The 20606-nt window shown below is 44.8% G+C and overlaps 1 protein-coding gene across 1 annotated transcript; it reads right to left on the minus strand.

The window, feature by feature from the left end:
• mmp14a (matrix metallopeptidase 14a (membrane-inserted)) lies at positions 1–18889 on the minus strand. Its single transcript, XM_029666670.2, has 10 exons — positions 18385–18889; positions 7164–7312; positions 6763–6885; positions 6171–6478; positions 5427–5588; positions 4792–4928; positions 2978–3116; positions 2639–2789; positions 2341–2456; positions 1–1940 (listed from the first exon to the last, which is right to left on the minus strand). Exons 1-10 carry the CDS (start codon positions 18478–18480, stop codon positions 1618–1620), a joined length of 1704 nt encoding a protein of 567 aa, XP_029522530.1. The 5' UTR covers positions 18481–18889; the 3' UTR covers positions 1–1617.
• Between the last annotated feature and the right edge of the window lie 1717 nt (positions 18890–20606).

Below are 20606 nucleotides of genomic sequence, written 5' to 3' on the forward strand. Positions count from 1 at the left end.
TCATTTTAGAAAATATTTTTTATTTAATTTTAACTCATGAAATGCAAAAAGGTGAAACAGGCAAAACAATCTAATTCCCTTTTTAAAAAATTGATATCATTATCATTATAAATATCATTACCGTTATCATTGTTATTAACAATTCTACTTCATTTTTCAATTTGTGTAATACTTAAAAACATTAAGCATCATCAGAATTGCTTATAAATAGTTTTGTTTGATTGTTCTTATATGCCAACCAAGCAATGGGAAAAGTAGTGTTTCAGAAAAGGAAACACTTTCAAAGTCGCCCAAGTCCACCACTCAAATGTGAAATTTGGGAGCCATTTTGATTATCTTTGTCACGTTATTGTCTCTGTCCAGCAGGACTCGAAATGACAATGTACAAAAACAACAAACATCATTTACTGTACGACTACACCTGGAGAACAACAACAATAATAATAACCATAGTCATAATAATAACAACAACATTTATAACAATGATAGTAACAAAAACATAACAAACACGATAATACATTAGTATTTGGAATGGGGTGACATGTAATGAAACTTCACTGCCTTTCCATGGAGTAATATTGAAACTGGCTTTATTGTTGAGCCACTGGCTTTATTGTTGAGCCAAAATGGCTACTTTAATTCCATCCAACTTTGACTGCTTACTGAGACCAGGCTCTGTACCAAGGGCCTGTGCGATTTCAGATACATTTGTAAACTGGGTGGGAAAGCTCCTTTTTTTTTAGGATACAAACAGTCTTTGACCCTCTATGACAAGACCTTAGCCTTTCTCACTATGACTCAAGGCAGGAGGGGTGTACAATATACAACACCTTCACATCTACCCCTTTATCATCTCATTAGCGGCGAGGGTAGTGCCCATAGCATGCTCCTCGCAATACAACCACGACTATAAGACCGTGGTGCTGGCGTGAGCACAGTGAGAGACTGGGGTTAGTGTCTTCTCTCAGTGGTAGGAGAAAAGGAAGAGAGAGCTGTTCGTTTGTTTGTGTTTGGCCCTGGGTTTCATCATTAGAGCGAAACCAAAAATGAAAGCGCAAAGTAGCTGTATAAAGGTTTCAAATGTAATTCAGACAGCAGTTCAGCTGGAGTCGTCAAGTAGATGGGATGGAGATTTTAGGAGAGGAAGAATGAGAAGGGATAGGAATGGAAGGACACATGGAGACAGTAGATTTATTGCAGATGGGGTGTCGACCACACGGTACGTTGATCACGATCCTCATCTAGTAATTCCCTTCCTCTGTGTTATGTGTTTTTGGGCCTGTTCCTAATTTCAAACTCGCAGAGCTGTACATGTAAATAGATAACATACTTTTGTCTTTCCTGATTGACTCTCTCTCCTCCCTCCTCCCTGTCCCGCTCCCTCTTTCTCGTCTTCTGGGCTGTATACGAACCAACCAACCAACCAACCAAACCCCATGTCCAACAGCCCTTCCATTACCCCTCCTCTTTTAAAACCCCAACTCCTTTCAGCCTACTTTACTCACCCTCATCCCTACCCTCATCCCTCCCAAACCCCCTTTTCTTTCAATCTTTCAATTCATTCAGTCGCTCTCTCTCTTTCTGTCCCTCTGCATTCTTCATTCGTTCAGTTGGTCTCTAGACCTTGTCCAGTAGAGATCTCTGGCAGTAGAGGAGACGTCGTGGCGTCCCGTACTTCCTGAAGAACAGCAGGGCTCCCAGAGTGAGGACCACGCAGACCAATAGGAGGAGAGGGATCACCACGGCCGCCGCCGTGGCCCCGCCTTCTCCCTCCTCCACCTCGATGATGATCACTTCCTCCTCGCCGTCCCGCTTCTTAGGCTCCTCCCCCGCGCAGCCCATCCATTCGCTGAGCACTGATTTGGGGTAGCCCGACTCCACCCTCATGTGCTGGTTGTTGAACTTCCAGTACTTGTTGGCTTTGTAGAAGTAGGTGTAGGCTGGAGAGAATGTTAGAAGAGAGGAAGGATGAAAGGTCCAATATAAATCTGATTAGAAACTGGGTGGTTCGAGCCCTGAATGCTGATTGGCTGACAGCCGTGGCACAATAAGGCACCCCGGGGGCTTGTGATTATTGGCCAATATACCACGGCTCTGTCCAGACACTCCATGTTGCGTGGTGCATAAGATAAGCCCTTAGCCGTGGTATATTGGCCATATACCACACCACCTCAGGCCATTATCGCTTAACTATGATTACTTTCAGAAATTTGCTGTGGTCTATGATAGCCTCCTCGAATATCACAAAAGAACTGTCATTTTTATCCTTTTCGATTTATATCATGCTCAATGGCACTCTAAAGAACATCCACTATAACATGCACGCCTTGACACACTTACATCCTTCTTCGCTCATGATGGCAGCCTTGATGTTGTCGGGGACACCCTGCCATGTGTTGATGGGTTTGGGGTAGTCTCTGTCCACAGTCTGGGACTGCTCATTGAAACGGTAATACCTGACAGACAGAGAGAGGCAGGTTACGGAGAGGGACGGGAGAGAGAAAAAAACAACCAAAAGAGAGGAAGAAAGAAGAAGAGAGGGACGGATAGCGGATGAATCTGCTATTTTTTTTTTCAGATAGAAAGGTACACAGAAAAAAAAGAAAGAAAGGAATGAAGGATGAAAGACAAGACTCACTTGGTCCCTCGGAAGTAGTATGTCTGTCCGGTGGGGGTGTAGAAGAGGACAGCGTCCAGCTTGTCTTTGGGCAGCCCTGTGCCCAGCTCCTTCAGAGACTTAGGGTAACCCTGCTCCATACTGGACTCTGTGAACACCCAGTACTTGTCACCTGGGGGGAGGAAGAGGGAGAGGGAGGGAAGGAGGAGGGGAGAGAAAATCTATAAGCACACAGATCTGAGAAGGATATACAAACAAAACAATAAATGACTACCAGTAGCTAGAATGGGCTTATCGATGACAATGCAAAACCATCATGCGAAAAACTGAAAAAGACATTGCCAATTGAAGTGAACCTACCCTTGAAAAATACAAATTTGCCATCGTTCCTCTCGTAGGCAGCGTTGATGTTTGGTGGCAGTCCCTTCCAGAAGTGACCGATGGGCATGGGGTAACCCTGGAGCACCTTGTTGTTCCGAACACGCCACAACCACTTATCCTTCACCGGAAAGATAGAGTGTTTACAGAGTACAGTACATACACACACACATCGGTTCGGTAGTTGAGTGACTTGATGTGCCATTCAGTCCTTCTCAGTGGGTGTAAGTGCATTTACAGTGCATTCGGAAAGTATTCCGACCCCTTGACTTTTCCCACATTTTGTTACGTTACAGCCTTATTCTAAAATGTATAAAATCGATTTTTTCCCCCATCAATCTACACACAATACCCCATAATGACAAAGTGAAAAAAGGTTCTTTGAAATGTTAGCATAAAAACAGAAATACCTTATTTACATAAGTATTCAGACCCTTTGCTATGAGACTCGAAATTGAGCTCAGGTCCATCCTATTTCCATTGGTCATCCTTGAGATGTTTCTACAACTTGATTGGAGTCCACCTGTGGTAAATTCAATTGATTGGACATGATTTGGAAGGGCACACACCTGTCTGTATAAGGTCCCACAGTTGACAGTGCATGTCAGAGCAAACACCAAGCCATGAGGTCGAAGGAATTGTCCGTAGAGCTCCAAGACAGGATTGTGTCGCGACACAGAAATGGGGAATTGTACCAAAACATTTCTGCAGTATTGAAGGTCCCTAAGACCATAGTGGCCTCCATCACCCTTAAATGGAAGAAGTTCGGAACCACCAAGACACTTCCTAGAGCTGGCCGCCCAGCCAAACAGAGTCAGGGAGATGACCAAGAACCCGATGGTCACTCTGACAGAGCCCCAGAGTTCCTCTGTGGCGATGGGAGAACCTTCCAGAAGGATAAACATCTCTGCAGCACTCCACCAATCAGGCCTTTATGGTAGAGTGGCCAGACGGAAGCCACTCCTCTATAAAAGGCACATAACAGCCCCCTTTGGAGTTTGCCAGAAGGCACCTAAAGACTCTCAGACTATGAGAAACAAGATTCTCTGGTCTCATGACACCAAGATTGAACTCTTTGGCCTGGATGCCAAGCGTCACGTCTGGAGGAAACCTGGCACCATTCCTACGGTGAAGCATGGTGGTGGCAGCATCATGCTGTGGGGATGTTTTTCAGCAGCAGGGACTGGGAGACTAGTCAGGATCCAGGGAAAGATGAACGGCGCAAAGTACAGAGAGATTGTTAATGAAAATCTGCTCCATAGCGCTCAGGACCTCAGCCTGGGGCAAAGGTTCACCTTCCAACAGGATAACGACCCTAAACACACAGCCAAGACAACGCAGGAGTGGCTTAGGGACAAGTCTCTGAATGTCCTTGAGTGGCCCAGCCAGAGCCCAGACTTCAGATCTCTGGAGTGACCTGAAAATAGCTGTGCAGCAACGCTCCCCATCCAACCTGACAGAGAGAATCTGCAGAGAAGAATGGGAGAAACTCCCCAAATACAGGTGTGCCAAGCTTGTAGCGTCATACCCAAGAAGACTTGATGCTGTAATCGCTGCCAAAGGCAGTTCAACAAAGTAAAGGGTCTGAATACTTATGTAAATGTGATATTTCAGTTTTCGCTTTGTCATCATCGGCTATTGTCTTTGATTGATGAGGAATAAAAACCAACAAAAAACTGAACAAAATATGGAAAAAGTCAAAAGGTCTGAATACTTTCCAAATGCACTATATGTGCCATGTGTTTCGGTGTGGTTATGTGTTAGCCTATGTAGTCGTTTATGTGTTCCATATTTACCTTAAAGACAAACATCTCCCCCCTGAGGATGGCGATGGTGTCGAAGTGTCCCTCACAGACATCTGGTCCGTGTCCGGGGTGGTCTGGTTTGGAGGGTCTGGTGGGGCGGGGGGGAGGGGGGGGAGCTCCGGACGACCCTGTGGTCGGACACAATCAAGACAAAATGAGGAAAGACGATATCCAGAGGTGGACTTGAGTGAGTACTGAGTTGACAAAATGAATGCGAAGTCCTTCTTTCTGTGAACTAGACAAGAACTTCTTGCCTGTTTAGCCTTCCTGAATCATTATAAAGAGACAGTCGGTATTAAATATTGCTGTAACATTCCAGGAACATTGCTATAACATTCCATGAAACTACACTCTTAGAAATAAAGGTGCTATCTAGAACCTAAAAGGGTTTTTCCCCTGGGTGAACCCTTTGAAGAACCCTTTTGGTTCCAGTTAGAACCCTTTTGTTCCAGGTAGAACCCTTTTGAGTTCCATGTTGAACCTTTTCCACGGAGGGTTCTACATGGAACCCAAAATAGTTATACTTGGAACCAAAAAGTATTCTACCTGGAATAAAAAAGGGTTCTCCTATGGGGACAGCTGAAGAACCCTTTCGGAACCCTTTTTCTAAGAGCGTAGGAGTTTACCATAGACTGCCTGGATGCCGCGGCGATCGTCATCAGGCAGCTGGAAGTTCTCTGTGTCCATCCACTGATAGAATGGAGCCATGATGGCAGACGGGTCGTTGGAGTGTTCTAGACCCAGGGCATGACCCAACTCATGGACCGCAACCAGGAACACATCATTACCTACAGAGGTAGAGAGAGAGAGGAGGAAGAAGGGAAAAGGTGGGAAGAGGGAAAAGACCGTTTGAAAAGAGAGTAAAAGTAGCACGTTTACCAAACAAAGTACAGACGCGCCCGAACAGTACTGTGTAATTCAGACTGACTTAATTCCGACTTCCAGACAACCCAGTGAAAAACACTCAGGTGTCTATTTTCACTCGCTCCCACTCCCTGTACCTCCTGTTTAAGTCTACGCTTCTTCTCCCCCCCCCCCCCCCCCCCCTTCGCTTCTCATCTCCTCTCTCCCCTGGTCTCGCCCCTCTTCCAGCTCTCACTCCTCTTTCTGATAATCTCTCACCTTCAGTGGAGGTTGGTGGGAGGAGCTATAGGAGGACGGGCTCATGGTGATGGCTGGAATGGGATAAATGGAACGGAGTCAAACGTGGTTTTCATGTGTTTGACACGTTCCATCTGTTCTGTTCCAGCCATTACCATGAGCCCGTCCTCCTATAGCTCCTCCCACCAGCCTTCCCTGCTCACCTTCTCCCTCTTCCTCCCCCTCTCCCTCACTTTCCTCTTCCCCTCCCCATTTCCCTTGTCTCTTACCCCCTTGGTCGACGTAGCCGGTAGTCCAGGGCTCGGCGTTGTCAAAGTGCGTGTCGCCCCCTATCCCGTTCCCGGGGAAGTACGCGTGGGCCAGGAAGCCGCCCTCGCCATCGAACGGCGTGCTGTCGCCGTGGAAACCCTCGGAGAACGAGAGCATGATGTCAGCGTACTTGTCGACCTTGTCCCTGATGTGGCTGTAAGGGATCTCACGGAAGCGGAGAGGGATGGCTGCCTCCCACACCTTAAACGCCCGGCGGATAGCCTCGTATGTGGCGTGTTCCCCAATCTTAGGGGTGTAGTTCTGTATGCTAGGTGAGGGAAAGGAAGGAAATAGCATATTTGACTTTTTAAAGAATAAATATATAATAATATCTTCTGAAATGTGTATTGGTTGCGTTTGTGCAACCTTTGCTAGATGCAATCTCAATATGATCCCGTTTTGACTGATTAATATTCCTTAAGAGCTCTAGATCTAACAAGTTACTTGATATAAATATTTGATTTATACTGTATGTGTAATTCTTATATGAGGAAGTTAGACTCACTGCGTACATATTAGCTGTGTTGTAGTCGTAAAGCTGTGTAGTCTTACCTGAAAGTGACCTCTTGTTTGTCCCACTTCAGCCCCTGTACGGCGTATCTCTTCCTCCTCAGGTTGCTCTTCAGCTCAGATCCAAACTTGTCTGGTACGCCACAACGCGGCCGCTTCATCGCCCTGGCAACAGCAAGACACACCTGTTTGTTACCTTTACCATGTTGCAAACGGTACAATGTCTATATCTGAGTAAATCATTAGAGCATATGAATGGGTTTTGACATCTGGGGTAATGACATCACTTAAAGTGGGTTAAATGTTCTGTATACAATTCTGAGGCTACAATTCTCACGGGTACTTTAAAAACAGCCAACAGCATGAATCTTTATCAATACGTTATGCGCATAACGCTTAAATATTTGCATTCTTTGACTTTGTCCTGGTCACTCAGGACTCACTGTAGGGTGTTGGTGTCCATAGATCCGGTGACGGTGAGGCCGTAGAACTTCTGCATGGCTGTGATGGCCGTATTGATGGACTTGGGGGAGCGGATAGCCTGGGCCCGGACGTCCCCTGGAGGCAGGTAGCCATACTGCTGAAGCCACACCTGGGATAGAAAGAGGAGAGATGGGAGGGTAGAGACAGTTAGACCCTGGACAATTCAATGTCTTTGAAGATAATGGTAGAAAGGGACACACACACACACACACACACACACACACATACACACAGACACAGATAAACACACATCTCTCTCTCTCTCCTCATTCCTCTCTCTCTTTCTCTCTGGATTTTCCCACCATTTCCATCAGCCAGAAACAACACAGAAACCGACCCAGGATGTCATTGTAAAGAATGTTTTGTGTGTACATGTGTGTCAATATCTGTGGGTGTGCCTGTTTGCCTACTTACAGTGCTTATCTGAACGTGCGTGTGTGAGTGTGTGAGGGTGTGAGGGTGACAGAGAGAGATTGAAAAAGATAGAACGAGAGAGGGAGAGCGAGAGAGATCTGGGTGGGTGGATGAGAGTTTAGTATCCAGTGTTTGAATAAACCGATGCAAAGCTGACATTGAACCAAAACCGTGTTGTACCCAGGAACACACACTCCCTTCCTTACAACAGCAAACAGACAGAGATTGGCCAGACTGAACACACACACACACACACACACACACACACACACACTGAATTATACAAAAAAACTATTCTTATTGCAAGAGTTTACTGCAATGTAATTCCATTTATACACATTAAAAACTTGCTCCTTAGCTTATGCTTGGCATTTTAAAAGGAAACTGTGACCTTGTTGTGGGATTGTAAGGAGAAATGAGGGAAGAGAATCGAGCCAAATAAATCACAGTAGAACCATAACACTGATGTCATCTCAGACGTGGATCCCCAGAACTTCGTCTTTTCTCTCAGTCAGAACCACGGGGGCTCATAGAAAATAGACGTGTGCTTTCTAGACCCTACATGCCTATGTAGAGGGAGAGAGGAGTGACATCTATACTAACAACATCTATGATTCATTTGACATTTTAGTGATTCAGCAGAGGCTCTTATCTTTTCCCCCAGTGGGCATCGAACCCACAACCGTGCTCTACTAACTGAGGCTTTTAACCAGGTGAGATCATAGTTAACTAGATGAAATATAGCTTAGCGACTATCCTGCGCCACTCCCAGAAAGTTGTAAGAAGGTGGTATGCAAAACAACCATAGGACAACCACGCTCTCACCAAGATGCAAGAAACATATGGTTCTCAGAACGTTATGCGTTAGCTGGGTATGGCGTTTCAGTCAAATGTCTGACCAAGAAGTGCTAAACTTTCACCTATCTCGCTCTCAAATACAAGAGCAGTCATGCGGAGCTGCTTAAGCCTCTGGCCTTAGTCTAAAGTTACAAACGGACTACATCAGTGCAACAGTCTCTCTATTAGAGAGAGCGAGAGAGAGAAAGAGAGAGAGAGAGAATGAGAGAGAGAGATGTCCTCAGACAAACATCAACCTAATGGAGATGATTCATTCTAGTCCGACGTAATGTTATCAAACATCATGGACAAGTTTGTTCATGTGTGTGGGTGAGAGACAAGATGAGTGTGCGCGCGCACTTGTGTGTGTGTGTGCTGCACAGACAGGCAGTCAGTGAGTGTCTCAATCTTTTCCACAAATTCAGTCAGTGGAATTACAGAGAATTCTTCTGTAATCCCAGAAAAAACCCAACCCTCTCTCTAATTTATTCCATCTCTCTCTATCTCCTTTTCTCTTAAAACCCCCAACCATGTGTGTCTATATAATAGTATACATTTTATAGTTAGTTGGGTGAATATAGTCAGCCTTCCTCTTTCCTAGAATGTCTCTCTCTCATGTCGTTTTAGATGAGAGGTCTTTTTTAATATCGAGAAGAGTTGAATTTAAATGAGGGAGGAAAACGAGAGGAGAGTAAGAGAGTAAGAGTGAGGAAATGGCTGGCTTGTACCTGGGCAGAGATATTACCACACACAGCCACGGCAGACAGGGTGAAAAACAAGGTTCAATTATAGGCTGCAGAGTGAGGTAAACTCTCCCTTTACTCATGTCAGTACTGCAACCAGCCCCCTCTTTCAGCAAGACCTACACACTGTATCAATCCATCTGGTCCCCACCTCCAACAACCTCTCTCCATGTCTGTATATCTAACTCCCTCCAAGCTCCCTCTCTCTCTCTCCACCCCCCCCCCCTCTCTCTCTCCATCTCTCTGACTCTGACTGCTCCTAGTGTGCGCTGTGGCTCCACTGTGGTGACGAGTCTGGCTCTGTGAAAACACTTTCAGCTCAGTCAGGATGAAAAGTTTCCCCCACAACGAGAAGACTCTCTCCTCTCGCTCTCCTTCTCTCTCAGTCTACCTCTCTCTCGTTTCTCTCCCTCTCTATCTTGGTCTCCTCTCTCCACCACTTGTCCCCCACCCTCTGCTCTTCCCCCCTCTCTCTTTCTATCTCCCAAAGCCTCACATCCCCTCTGACAACGCCAGCTATCCCATCATGCAACTCTCCTCTGGAACTCCCAGCAGCAGTTCCAGTCAAAGGTTCTATTTAGTAGGACTTCTACGTGGCTTATTGCCAGCCTTGGGGTGACTACAAACCCATGTGTGTGTGGTCATAGCCTAGGGTCATGTAACTGCGGTTTTAGTAAACAGACGCAAGTCCCTATAAGTTACGCAATTTGCAGCGATTCATATATTCTGAGGAAATGCATTTCAACAAAGACAGGCTGTGTGACCCGCAAAATAAAATAACGAGTAGATTGATGACAAATATAGATCCGGTCCAACAGACACTCATGAAAGTATTAGACACCCGGAGGACAAAGTAGCCTGATAATATACTAGTACCTACTGTATACTACCTACTGTATACTACCTACTGTATACTCCCTACTGTATACTACCTACTGTATACTACCTACTGTATACTACCTACTGTATACTCCCTACTGTATACTACCAGGGAAGTGAAACTCCCCCCACATTTTTTTTGCAGTTTTTCTGCTAATTTCCTGCAATTCTACAAAACGTTCCATAAGGTGGAGGCAAATGTTTGACCATCAGTTATCATATTAAAAATGGCAATGGGCCAAAGCCCAGTTGGTAATTGGACCATGCTTACTGCAAGTTTAGATAGCTGGCCGCTAGACTAACTTACCAATATATACCATAAGTGTCACGTCCTGACCTTAGTTCCTTGTGTATGTCTCTGTTTTAGTTTGGTCAGGGCGTGAGTTGGGATGGGCATTCTAGGTTTGTATTTCTAGGTTTTGTATTTCTGTGTTTGGCCTGGTATGGTTCCCAATCAGAGGCAGCTGTCGATCGTTGTCTCTGATTAAGAACCATACTTAGGCAGCCTGTTTTCCCATTATGGGTTGTGGGTAGTTGTTTTCTGTGTCTGTGTTTTCCATACAGAACTGTTTCGTTTTTCAAATGTATTTCTCTTGTTCTTTTGTATTCTGTTTTCAGTTTATTAAATGTATTATGGACTCCTCATCAGAGGAAGAAGAAAACCATTACAGAACTACTCAACAAGAAAGGACCAAGCAGCGTGGTAACCAGGAGCAGAGGGTTCTGGACTCCTGGACTTGAGAGGAGATATTGGACGGCAAGGGACCCTGGGCACAGGCTGGGGAATATCGACGCCCCAGAAGAACTGGAGGCAGCGAAATCTGAGTGGCGGCGATATGAGGTAAGGTAGCGCAACAGGCACGAGAGGCAGCCCCCCAATTTTTTGGGGGGAGGCACATGGGGAGATTGGTGGAGTCAGGCGAATGATCTGAGCCAACTCCCCGTGCTTACCGGTAGAAGCGCAGTACTGGTCAGGCACCGTGTTATGCGGTCAAGCGCACGGTTTTGCCAGTACGCGCTCATAGCCCGGTGCGCTATAGACCAGCCCCCCCGCAAGTGCCATGCGAGAGTGGGCATCCAGCCAGGGCGTATTGTGCCGGCTCAGCGTGTTTGGTCTCCAGTACGCCATTTCGGCCCAGGGTATCCTGCGCCGGCTCTGCGTGCTGTGTCTCCGGGGCGCTGGGAGGATGCAGTGCGCCCTATGCCGGGCGAATGTGGGTATTGAGCCTAAGGGAGAGGTGCGAGTGGTATGCACCAGATCTCCAGTGCTCACCCACAGCCCAGTTCAACCTGTGCCTGCACTCTGGAGGGTCCGGGCTAAAGTGGTGATCCAGCCTGGAGGAGTAGTGCCAAGGCTGAGCTCCAGTGCTCCCCCACAGCCCGGTCCATCCGGTGCCTCCTCCACACACCAGGCCTCCTGTAGGTCTCCCCAGCCTGGTGGGTCCTGTGGCAGCCTCACACACCAGGCTGTCTCTCCGTCTCCTCCCTCCAGGTTCTCCCGCCTGTCCGGCGCTTCCAGAGTCTCCCTCCTGTCCGGAGCTGCCAGAGCCGCCCGTCAGTCAGGAGCTGCCAGAGCCGCCCGTCAGTCAGGAGCTGCCAGAGCCGCCCTTCACTGCGGAGCTGCCAGAGCCACCCTTCACTCCTGCGCTGCCAGAGTCTCCTGCCTGTCCGGCGCTGCCAGAGTCTCCCGCCTGTCCGGTGCTGCCAGAGTCTCCCGCCTATTCAGGGCCCACTGTAAGGGCCCCCAGTCCGATGGTCGGTGGGGGTCGCCGCCCCCAGAGCCGCCACCGACAGATGCCAAGACTCCCCTATGGTCTTGGACTCCGCACTTTGGGGGGTGAGTTAGGGTGGGCATTCTATGTGTTCGATGTTTTTGTATTTCTGTGTTTGGCCTGGTATGGTTCCCAATCAGAGGCAGCTGTTTATCGTTGTCTCTGATTGAGAACCATACTTCGGCAGCCTGTTTTCCCACTACGATTTGTGGGTAGTTGTTTTCTGTCCTTGTATTAGTTACAAGACGGAACTGTTTCGGTTGTTCTTTTTGTTTACTTTGTAGCGTTCAGTTCAGTTTAATAAAATGACGAACACTTACCATGCTGCATATTGGTCTGATCCTTCCTACTCCTCCTCAGAAGAGGAGGAAAACCGTTACAATAAGGTGTTTAAGCAACAAGCAATTCTGCCAAGCGTGAAGATACTGCAGATATTTGGGTTTCAAGCAAACTGAAAAGAGCTGTTTTCAGCCCTCTCAGTCCACATGTCTTTTATAGTGGATCTGGTTTTCTTTAGGCAGCGGAATTAGTGGCATCTTTTCCCGACTCTCTTTTTTAATAGTTCACTGATGCTGAGAGAGAGAGAGAGAGAGAGAGAAAGCTAGAGCGAGAGAGAAGAAAAAACTGAGAAAAGGAAAATAAAATGTTCATTGGGATTGACGTATGGAACGACAATGAAGGAAAGTGAGAAAGAAATGGGGGATAAAAAAAATAAAAAATAAAAAATAAGAAAAGGGTCAGAAAATAGGGGACAGGAGTATTAAAGTTTAATTTTATATTGAGGGAGACGGAGTTGACTGAGTCAGTTATTCCCCTTCAGACGGTGCCAACGGAAAAAACAGACACCAGAGTTTGGTCGTAAGCGGCTCAGTCTGAGAGACACATTAGCCTCCCTGGCCTCCTAGTGTGGCGTCCCACTTCTCTGACCCATTTCAACCCAAACCGGGGCTACACGCTAATGCTAACTAACTAAATTACTTTTACTGTATATACACGCTTAATACAATGTAGAATACCTGAGTTCTAGGCTAAAGGAGCGACCATTTATACCATAATAATACACTTGGCTACTCTTAAGCCTACCCCTCAAGCGGCCAAGTATGGCCAGGTCAACACAGGACGCTAGCTTGCACATGGCTCCAGTCTACACAATTACACCCAACCAAACCCTAGGTGTCCTATGCATATTGTCAAAGCCTATCAGTTTATGAGCCTCAATTTCCTAACCTGGGTTCATATCGGGATGTAACGATTCACCGATACACATTGGCCCCTGATTAAATAGTTTAAGATATGAGTGTATAGGTCCGGGGGCCCCAAACCGATCATGCATTGGTAAGAAAATCCATTCAAACATTACGAATCATCTTCTACCTGCACTGCACGATCAAACTTTTTCTACCTGCACTGCATAGTCAAACATCTTCTACCTGCACTGCATAGTCAAACATCTTCTACCTGCACTGCATAGTCAAACATCTTCTACCTGCACTGCATATGGTCCATCAACTTCCAAACAGTCTAAACCTGTGGTTCCCAAACGTTTTATAGTCCCGTACCCCTTCAAACATTCAACCTCCAGCTGCGTACCCCCTCTAGCACCAGGGTCAGTGGACTCTCAAATGTTGTTTTTTTGCCATCATTGTAAGCCTGCCACACACACACTATACAATACATTTATTAAACATAAGAATGAGTGTGAGTTTTTGTCACAACCCGGCTCGTGGAAAGTGACAAAGAGCTCTTATAGTGTGTCAGTGTCTTAACAGCGCGATTTGCCAAGGCAGGATACTCTGAGCGCAGCCCAATCCAGAAATCTGGCAGTGGCTTCTGATTAAATTCAATTTTCACAGAACCGCTTGTTGCAATTTCGATGAGGCTCTCTTGTTCAGATATCGGTAAGTGGACTGGAGGCAGGGCATGAAAGTGATAACGAATCCAGTTGTTTGTGTCATTCGTTTTGGGAAAGTACCTGCGTACTCACTCAGGTGTTTCGCTATGTCACATTTGACATTGTTCGTAAACTTGAGTTAATTTGCACAAAAAACAATACAATGATGGAAAGACCTGTGTGTTGTCCTTGTTAATGCAGACAGAGAAGAGCTCCAACTTCTTAATCATAGCCTCAGTTTTGTCCCGCAAATTGAATATAGTTGCGAAGAGTCCCTGTAATCCTAGATTAGGATGATTCAGGTGAGAAAAAACATCACCCAGATAGGCCAGTCGTGTGAGAAACTCGTCATCATGCAACCAGTCAGACAAGTGAAAATGATGGTCAGTAAAGAAAACTTTAAGCTCGTCTCTCAATTCAAAAAAGCATGTCAATACTTTGCCCCTTGATAACCAGCGCACTTCTGTATGTAACCATTTTCACTGTAGTGTCCAAAACGTCTTTCAAGCAGTCAGGCTTTCCCTTGGCAGCAAGAGCCTCTCGGTGGATGCTGCAGTGTACCCAAATGGCGTAGGGAGCAACTGCTTTAATGCGCTTTGTCTCCCTGTCATGGCTTTTGCGCCATCAGCACAGATACCAACACATATTGACCACCAAAGTCCATTTGATGTCACAAAGCTGTCCAGTACTTTAAAAATATCCTCTCCTGTTGTCCTGGTTTGCAGAAGAGGATCTCTTCCTTAATTGACCCCCATAAACGTAACAGATATATACCAGGAGCTGTGCCAGGCCTGCCACATCTGTCAACTCATCCAGCTGTAACTCATATAATTCTCTGGCTTGTATGCGAAGCAGTAATTGTTTCAAATCTCCTGCCATGTCACTGATGCGTTGTGAAATAGTGTTGTTTGCTGAAAAACTCCTGTGGATTATTTCTCAAATTGCCATGTTTTGTTTCTCAATGTCTGCGCAAGAGTGAAGATTTCATTGAGTTGTGAGATAGTACTTTTGCACATATAACACACCTTGGCTGAGGAAAGGCACTACTCCCAATAAGTGAATCCCAAATCAATGTAGTTCTCATCATATTTGCGCCTCTTCGATGATCCAACGTCCCTGTCTGTTGTTCGGTGCTTTCCCGGGTAAAGGGGCAGTAACTCTTCGGCTGCATCAAATGTACAACTGTCAGTGTCCATGCTAGCTGGGCTAACAGCAAATGTAGAATGACTGATGCTAGCATTGGATGTGCTCGTGGAAGCAGAACAACTTGTTGTCGACAGGTGCAGGTGTAGTACTGCTGGTAGTAGCAGTACTACCAGTAGAGTTGGTATGTGTCTCTATGGACGCAGGCCTTACTTTTTTAACCATTTATCCATTTTCGAGCAAACAGAATGAGCAGCAGCTACGTTTAGCTACATACGGACCGTTAGTGGAATTCCCACAAGAGAGTAACGGTTAATGTGATTGGATGTTAATTATTTGACTAGGCTACCTGTATTTGACATTGTGTTGTTATTTCATTGAACACTAGAAGGTTTCATTTTATTTTTAGCAGTGAAACGAGGCTACTCAGACAGACAGATTATAATTTATCATGGAAAATGACTGTGTTTATGCATCGAATCGCATCGATTCATATCGAATTGCTTCAAACTAAAACATATTGTTCTTGTATCATATTGTAGCCCGTGTATATAGATACATATCGAATTGTTTTGAAAGGGAAAGTTGCAGATCTCTTAATCATCTGGGCCACGAAGGCTAAATTCTATGTCTACTGTTATACAAATAATGGGTTCTAGGACGAAAACTGCCGGGATAGCACTTGAGGGGAATGGATAAACACACCATCTCTCCATAGACATCCGTTGGTTGGTTTGTTTTCCCTGTGGCAGATAGATTAACTGAATATTTTCCTGCCTGAAAATGTTTAAGTGACAGCGAGCACTTGTAGAACAGCACGCGCCAGCACTTTTCCAACAGGGTGCTTCAACCATACAAAAACAACCCAGACAAACCATAGAAATATAATCAATAGAGCAGACATTCCCATTCAAGTGAATGCTCTGTGATGGATGGATCGGCAACAATATTGAGTATACAGATCATAGAAATAGAACTATTCATTCTATTTCTATGGTACCCACACTGTCCATTTTTAAAAATGTATTTAAACTTTATTTAACTAGGCAAGTCAGTTAAGAACAAATTCTTATTTACAATGACTGTCTAGGAACAGTGGGTTAACTACCTTGTTCAGGGGCAGAATTTTTACCTTGTCAGCTCGGGGATTCAATCTAGCAACCTTCCGGTTACTGGGTCAACACTCTAACCACTAGGCTACCTGCCGCCCCAAATTACTGTGGTCTGAGAATGTATCCCCGTTCTAGTATTTCTATTTCTATGGGCCTAACCCATTTGGGATTGGACCCCTGGCATGACCTCTTCCCTGTGATCCCGAGACACGCTAGTCACCTTGCCTCCAGATGTCTGCTGTTATCGTGTTTGAAAAAAACTTCAAGGACTTCCAGATTCAGACATATGTTGCGGAGATCTGTGAAATGGATCATCTCATTTTCATTCCTTTCCACTTCCATTGGCTAAGATAAAGTCCAACCAGCAATTTTATAAAAGTGAGACAAGGTGTTATTGTAAATAAAAGTGAATAAAATGAAATAAAATTAGGGTTTTCTCTTGGATTTATAGTATGTGCACAAAGTAATGTACAGATAGAGAGTAAAGAGGTATTTTGTGATGTATAGCTCTTTTTTGTTACTATCCCATTTCAAAAAGCGCAGCCCGATCTTAAGAGAAGCCTATGACTGTGAATATTTGCTAAGACATTCTCCTCACTCATCACAGCTTTAAGTTAAATTGTAGGCTTAGCCTCCCTGGCCTATCAAGTTGGACTCCGTGGGCAGTGACTTAATACTAAATCACTGAAAGGAATGTCCGAAAATTCTACTCCTACTAAGTTCGGTGCTTTCATACTGTAAATCAGAATTTGTCAGCATAAAAATCAACCTCCCATCCTCTCAACTCAACCCTATTCATTACTTAGCCTATTCGTCACTCTCGTGCTCTGTTCTTTTATCCCTCCCACACAACAGACATCGTATTCATCACAGTTTACCATTACATACAGTGTACTACACACAGGTGATGTAAACCAGAAACCGTTAATTAGTGATAATCCCATCTTCCATCATGGCTGCTATGGGCAGAGTAGGTAGAAGTTGCCCTCGACTGCTGTTCCAGGGTCAGATAATTCCATCTTGCTTATGGCATTCCTTGGGATTTGGGGTTGGGTAATCTGCCGACTCCTGTACGAGCATGAGCAAATTTGATGGGACTTCGGGTGGCATTATGGGTAGGATTTGGAATGGGTAAACAGAGCCTAGATCTGTCAAGGACCCAGCATCAACATCTGCAGTCTTATTGTGACACTGTGTATGCTTTATTACCGTCTCAGTGTTGTGTGTGCACTTATTACACTATTATCACAGGGTTATAGATGTTGTATTGATTGGTCCACTAAACTGTGGCCTCGTAAATGGACAGTCTCCCAGGCATTTCTAACTGACAGTGCAACCAGTGGTTGACCATGTCTCGCTGACTGCATAAAGAATAGGGTGCCATTTCAGACGTCCATCATGTCTGGCTGACTCAGACACCAGCTGTTTGTGGTCACTGAGTCAGGACCTGAGTTCCTCCAAGCATCCTGTCTTTCTTAATAAGAACAACCTCTATGGGTAGGCTTGGAGAAATGAATGGAGAAATGCATGAAAAGACTAGGAGAAATGCATGAGCACCATTGGATACCTTTGGCTATTGCAGTCATGACTAATGTTGGTTATTCTTGACCAACATGTATCCAAAAGCACACTGTGATGGGTAGATAGAGAGATCTGTAATTCCCGAAGAACAGGATCTAGAATTAACCCAGGCCAGAGGCATCATGTCACCTAATAATTTTGAAGGGACACCATGACACAATATAGTGTGACAAAATATAGTGTTTGTGTAGGCTACACTTTAGTAGTGTCCCATCAGTTACAATGGGTATGATGACTCTGTTGCTCCAGACAGTCTTAATGTCCAGTTTGCTAAAAGAGAGAACAGCTTCCTCTCCAGTCTCCAGTCTCTCTCCACCATAACTCAGTACAGATGAAAACCATTACCCCCCCCCCACCCCCCACCCGCCCACACACACAAACACACCACAGCCCCCAGTTTCTTAGAACAAAGCAGCTGACTTGAATTTTCACAACTCTGTACTCCCCCAACACTTTTACCCCTCCTCACTTCTTTCTCTTTTAAACCACAAAATCTGAGTCATGTTATTTTTCTGACTATTATTTGCATTTTCATCTCTTTTTCAAATTCTACTGAAATGTTCACTGGTTTTAATTGCCCTCAATTTAAAGATCATGCCACCCCATCATGAAAGATCAAGAGAAAGAAAATAGTGCCAATTATGAAGACTGGTACAGAAAGAAGTGTAGACACAGTAGGCAATAACACATAGTAGTTGATATATACCTCCACCCTTATCGTATAAACCTTAAGCAATGTCTGTCTTATTATACTTTTAAATAGTTTTTAAATCGTTTCTGAGTTTATGCATGTTGTCATAATGATTTACCTCTGCTTTTACTTCGTTTTCCGTTGAAACAACTCCAAAGAACAGTCCGCACGTCAGCGTCAGGAGCTGGATCACCTTCTCAAGCCGGGGTAACATTCCTCTCTATATGTGCGAGTTACCCAAAAAGGAAGAGATATATAGAACCTCACAACGGGATTGCTTCTATTGGTTTTCCACGTTATCAATTATAATCCGTCGGGATGATCTTTAAAAAACAAAATAATATGCCACTAATCTGCCCTCATGGATACTTTCTTGACACACTTCAAGTTCTACACAACAAATCCTTTGTGGTAGAAAAAAATAATTAAATACATGTAAAAAATATATATATAATCTTACAAATCTGTTCAAAAACTCAAATCCAGATGTTGGTGGGAAAAATCGCTGCAATCTCAGCGCTTCATAGTTCCTCTCTCTTTTGTCCCCCCAAATGATTTTCTTTATTTCCCTCTATTTTGACATCGCTCTCTGACGTGTGGACGTGGTTGTGCTAGCTAGTCGGAACTAGGAAACTCGGAAATGTCCGACTTGCTGATTCGTTGATCGCGGCACGTGTATAACTACAACCAGTTAGCAAATCTGACATTTCCGAGTTTCCTTGTTCCAACTAGTTGTGGAACGCGACAAGAGTCCTTCAACAGATAGATAATAGAGAGAGAGAGAGAGAGAGAGACTAACTATTTGCGCATAGTTACAACACTGCATAACATGACATTTGAAATGTCTCTTATTCCTTTGGAAATGTTGTGAGTGTAATGTTTACTGTATATTTTTGATTGTTTATTTCAGTTTAATTTTTTAATTTTATTTTTTTACCTTTATTTAACTAGGCAAGTCAGTTAAGAACAAATTCTTATTTACATTGACGGCCTACACGCTGGGCCAATTGTGCGCTGCCCAGGTTGTGATACAGCCTGGATTGTGATTTTAGGGTTGTGATACTTGCTTTGGCAATGTAAACATATGTTTCCCATGCCAATAAAGGCCATTGAATTGAATTGAGAGAGAGAGTTCCTCCATCTCCACCCAATCCATCAAATCCACCTTTCCAGAAACAAGTTTCTCACCGTTTCCGCTTGTTATAGACCACCCTCTGCCCCCAGCTGTGCCCTGGATACCATATGTGAATTGATTGCCCCCCCATCTATCTTCAGAGCTCGTACTGTTAGGTGACCTAAACTGGGAAATGCTTAACACCCCGGCCGTCCTACAATCTAAGATAGATGCCCTCAATCTCACACAAATGATCAATGAACCTACCAGGTACAACCCAAAATCCGTAAACATGGGCACCCTCATAGATATCATCCTGACCAACCTGCCCTCTAAATACACCTCTGCTGTCTTCAACCAGGAACTCAGCGATCACTGCCTCATTGCCTGCACCCGTAATGGGTCTGCGGTCGAAAACCCCTCATCACTGTCAAACGCTCCCTAAAACACTTCAGCGAGCAGGCCTTTCTAATCAGCCTGACCCAGGTATCCTGGAAGGATATTGACCTCATCCGTCAGTAGAGGATGCTTGGTTATTCTTTTAAAGTACTTTCCTCGCCATCTTAAATACAGTGGGTAAAAAAAGTATTTAGTCAGCCACCAATTGTGCAAGTTCTCCCACTTAAAAAGATGAGAGAGGCCTGTAATTTTCATCATAGGTACTCTTCAACTATGACAGACAAAATGAGAAAACAAATCCAGAAAATCACATTGTAGGATTTTTAATGAATTTATTTGCAAATTATGGTGGAAAATAAGTATTTGGTTAATAACAAAAGTTTATCTCAATACTTTGTTATATACCCTTTGTTGGCAATGACAGAGGTCAAACGTTTTCTGTAAGTCTTCACAAGGTTTTCACACACTGTTGCTGGTATTTTGGCCCATTCCTCCATGCAGATCTCCTCTAGAGCAGTGATGTTTTGGGGCTGTTGCTGGGCAACACGGACTTTCAACTCCCTCCAAAGATTTTCTATGGGGTTGAGATCTGGAGACTGGCTAGGCCACTCCAGGACCTTGAAATGCTTCTTACGAAGCCACTCCTTCGTTGCCCGGCCGGTGTGTTTGGGATCATTGTCATGCTGAAAGTCCCAGCCACGTTTCATCTTCAATGCCCTTGATGGAAGGAGGTTTTCACTCAAAATCTCACGATACATGGCCCCATTCATTCTTTCCTTTACACGGATCAGTCGTCCTGGTTCCTTTGCAGAAAAAACAGCCCCAAA

The sequence above is a fragment of the Oncorhynchus nerka genome, linkage group LG8 (assembly GCF_034236695.1).
Source record: "Oncorhynchus nerka isolate Pitt River linkage group LG8, Oner_Uvic_2.0, whole genome shotgun sequence".
In the NCBI taxonomy this organism is placed as follows: Eukaryota; Metazoa; Chordata; class Actinopteri; order Salmoniformes; family Salmonidae; genus Oncorhynchus; species Oncorhynchus nerka.

What these genes read in the sequence shown, in the direction of transcription:
- mmp14a (XM_029666670.2), bottom strand. Translation starts at nt 18,480, where the DNA reads ATGTTACCCCGGCTTGAGAAGGTGATCCAGCTCCTGACGCTGACGTGC. An exon ending in AAAACGAAGTAAAAGCAGAG is followed by an intron (nt 7,313 to 18,384) that starts GTAAATCATTAT and finishes TTTCTATCCCAG; the next exon opens with GTGTGGCTTCAGCAGTATGG. An exon ending in CATCATGAGCGAAGAAGGAT is followed by an intron (nt 1,941 to 2,340) that starts GTAAGTGTGTCA and finishes CATTCTCTCCAG; the next exon opens with CCTACACCTACTTCTACAAA.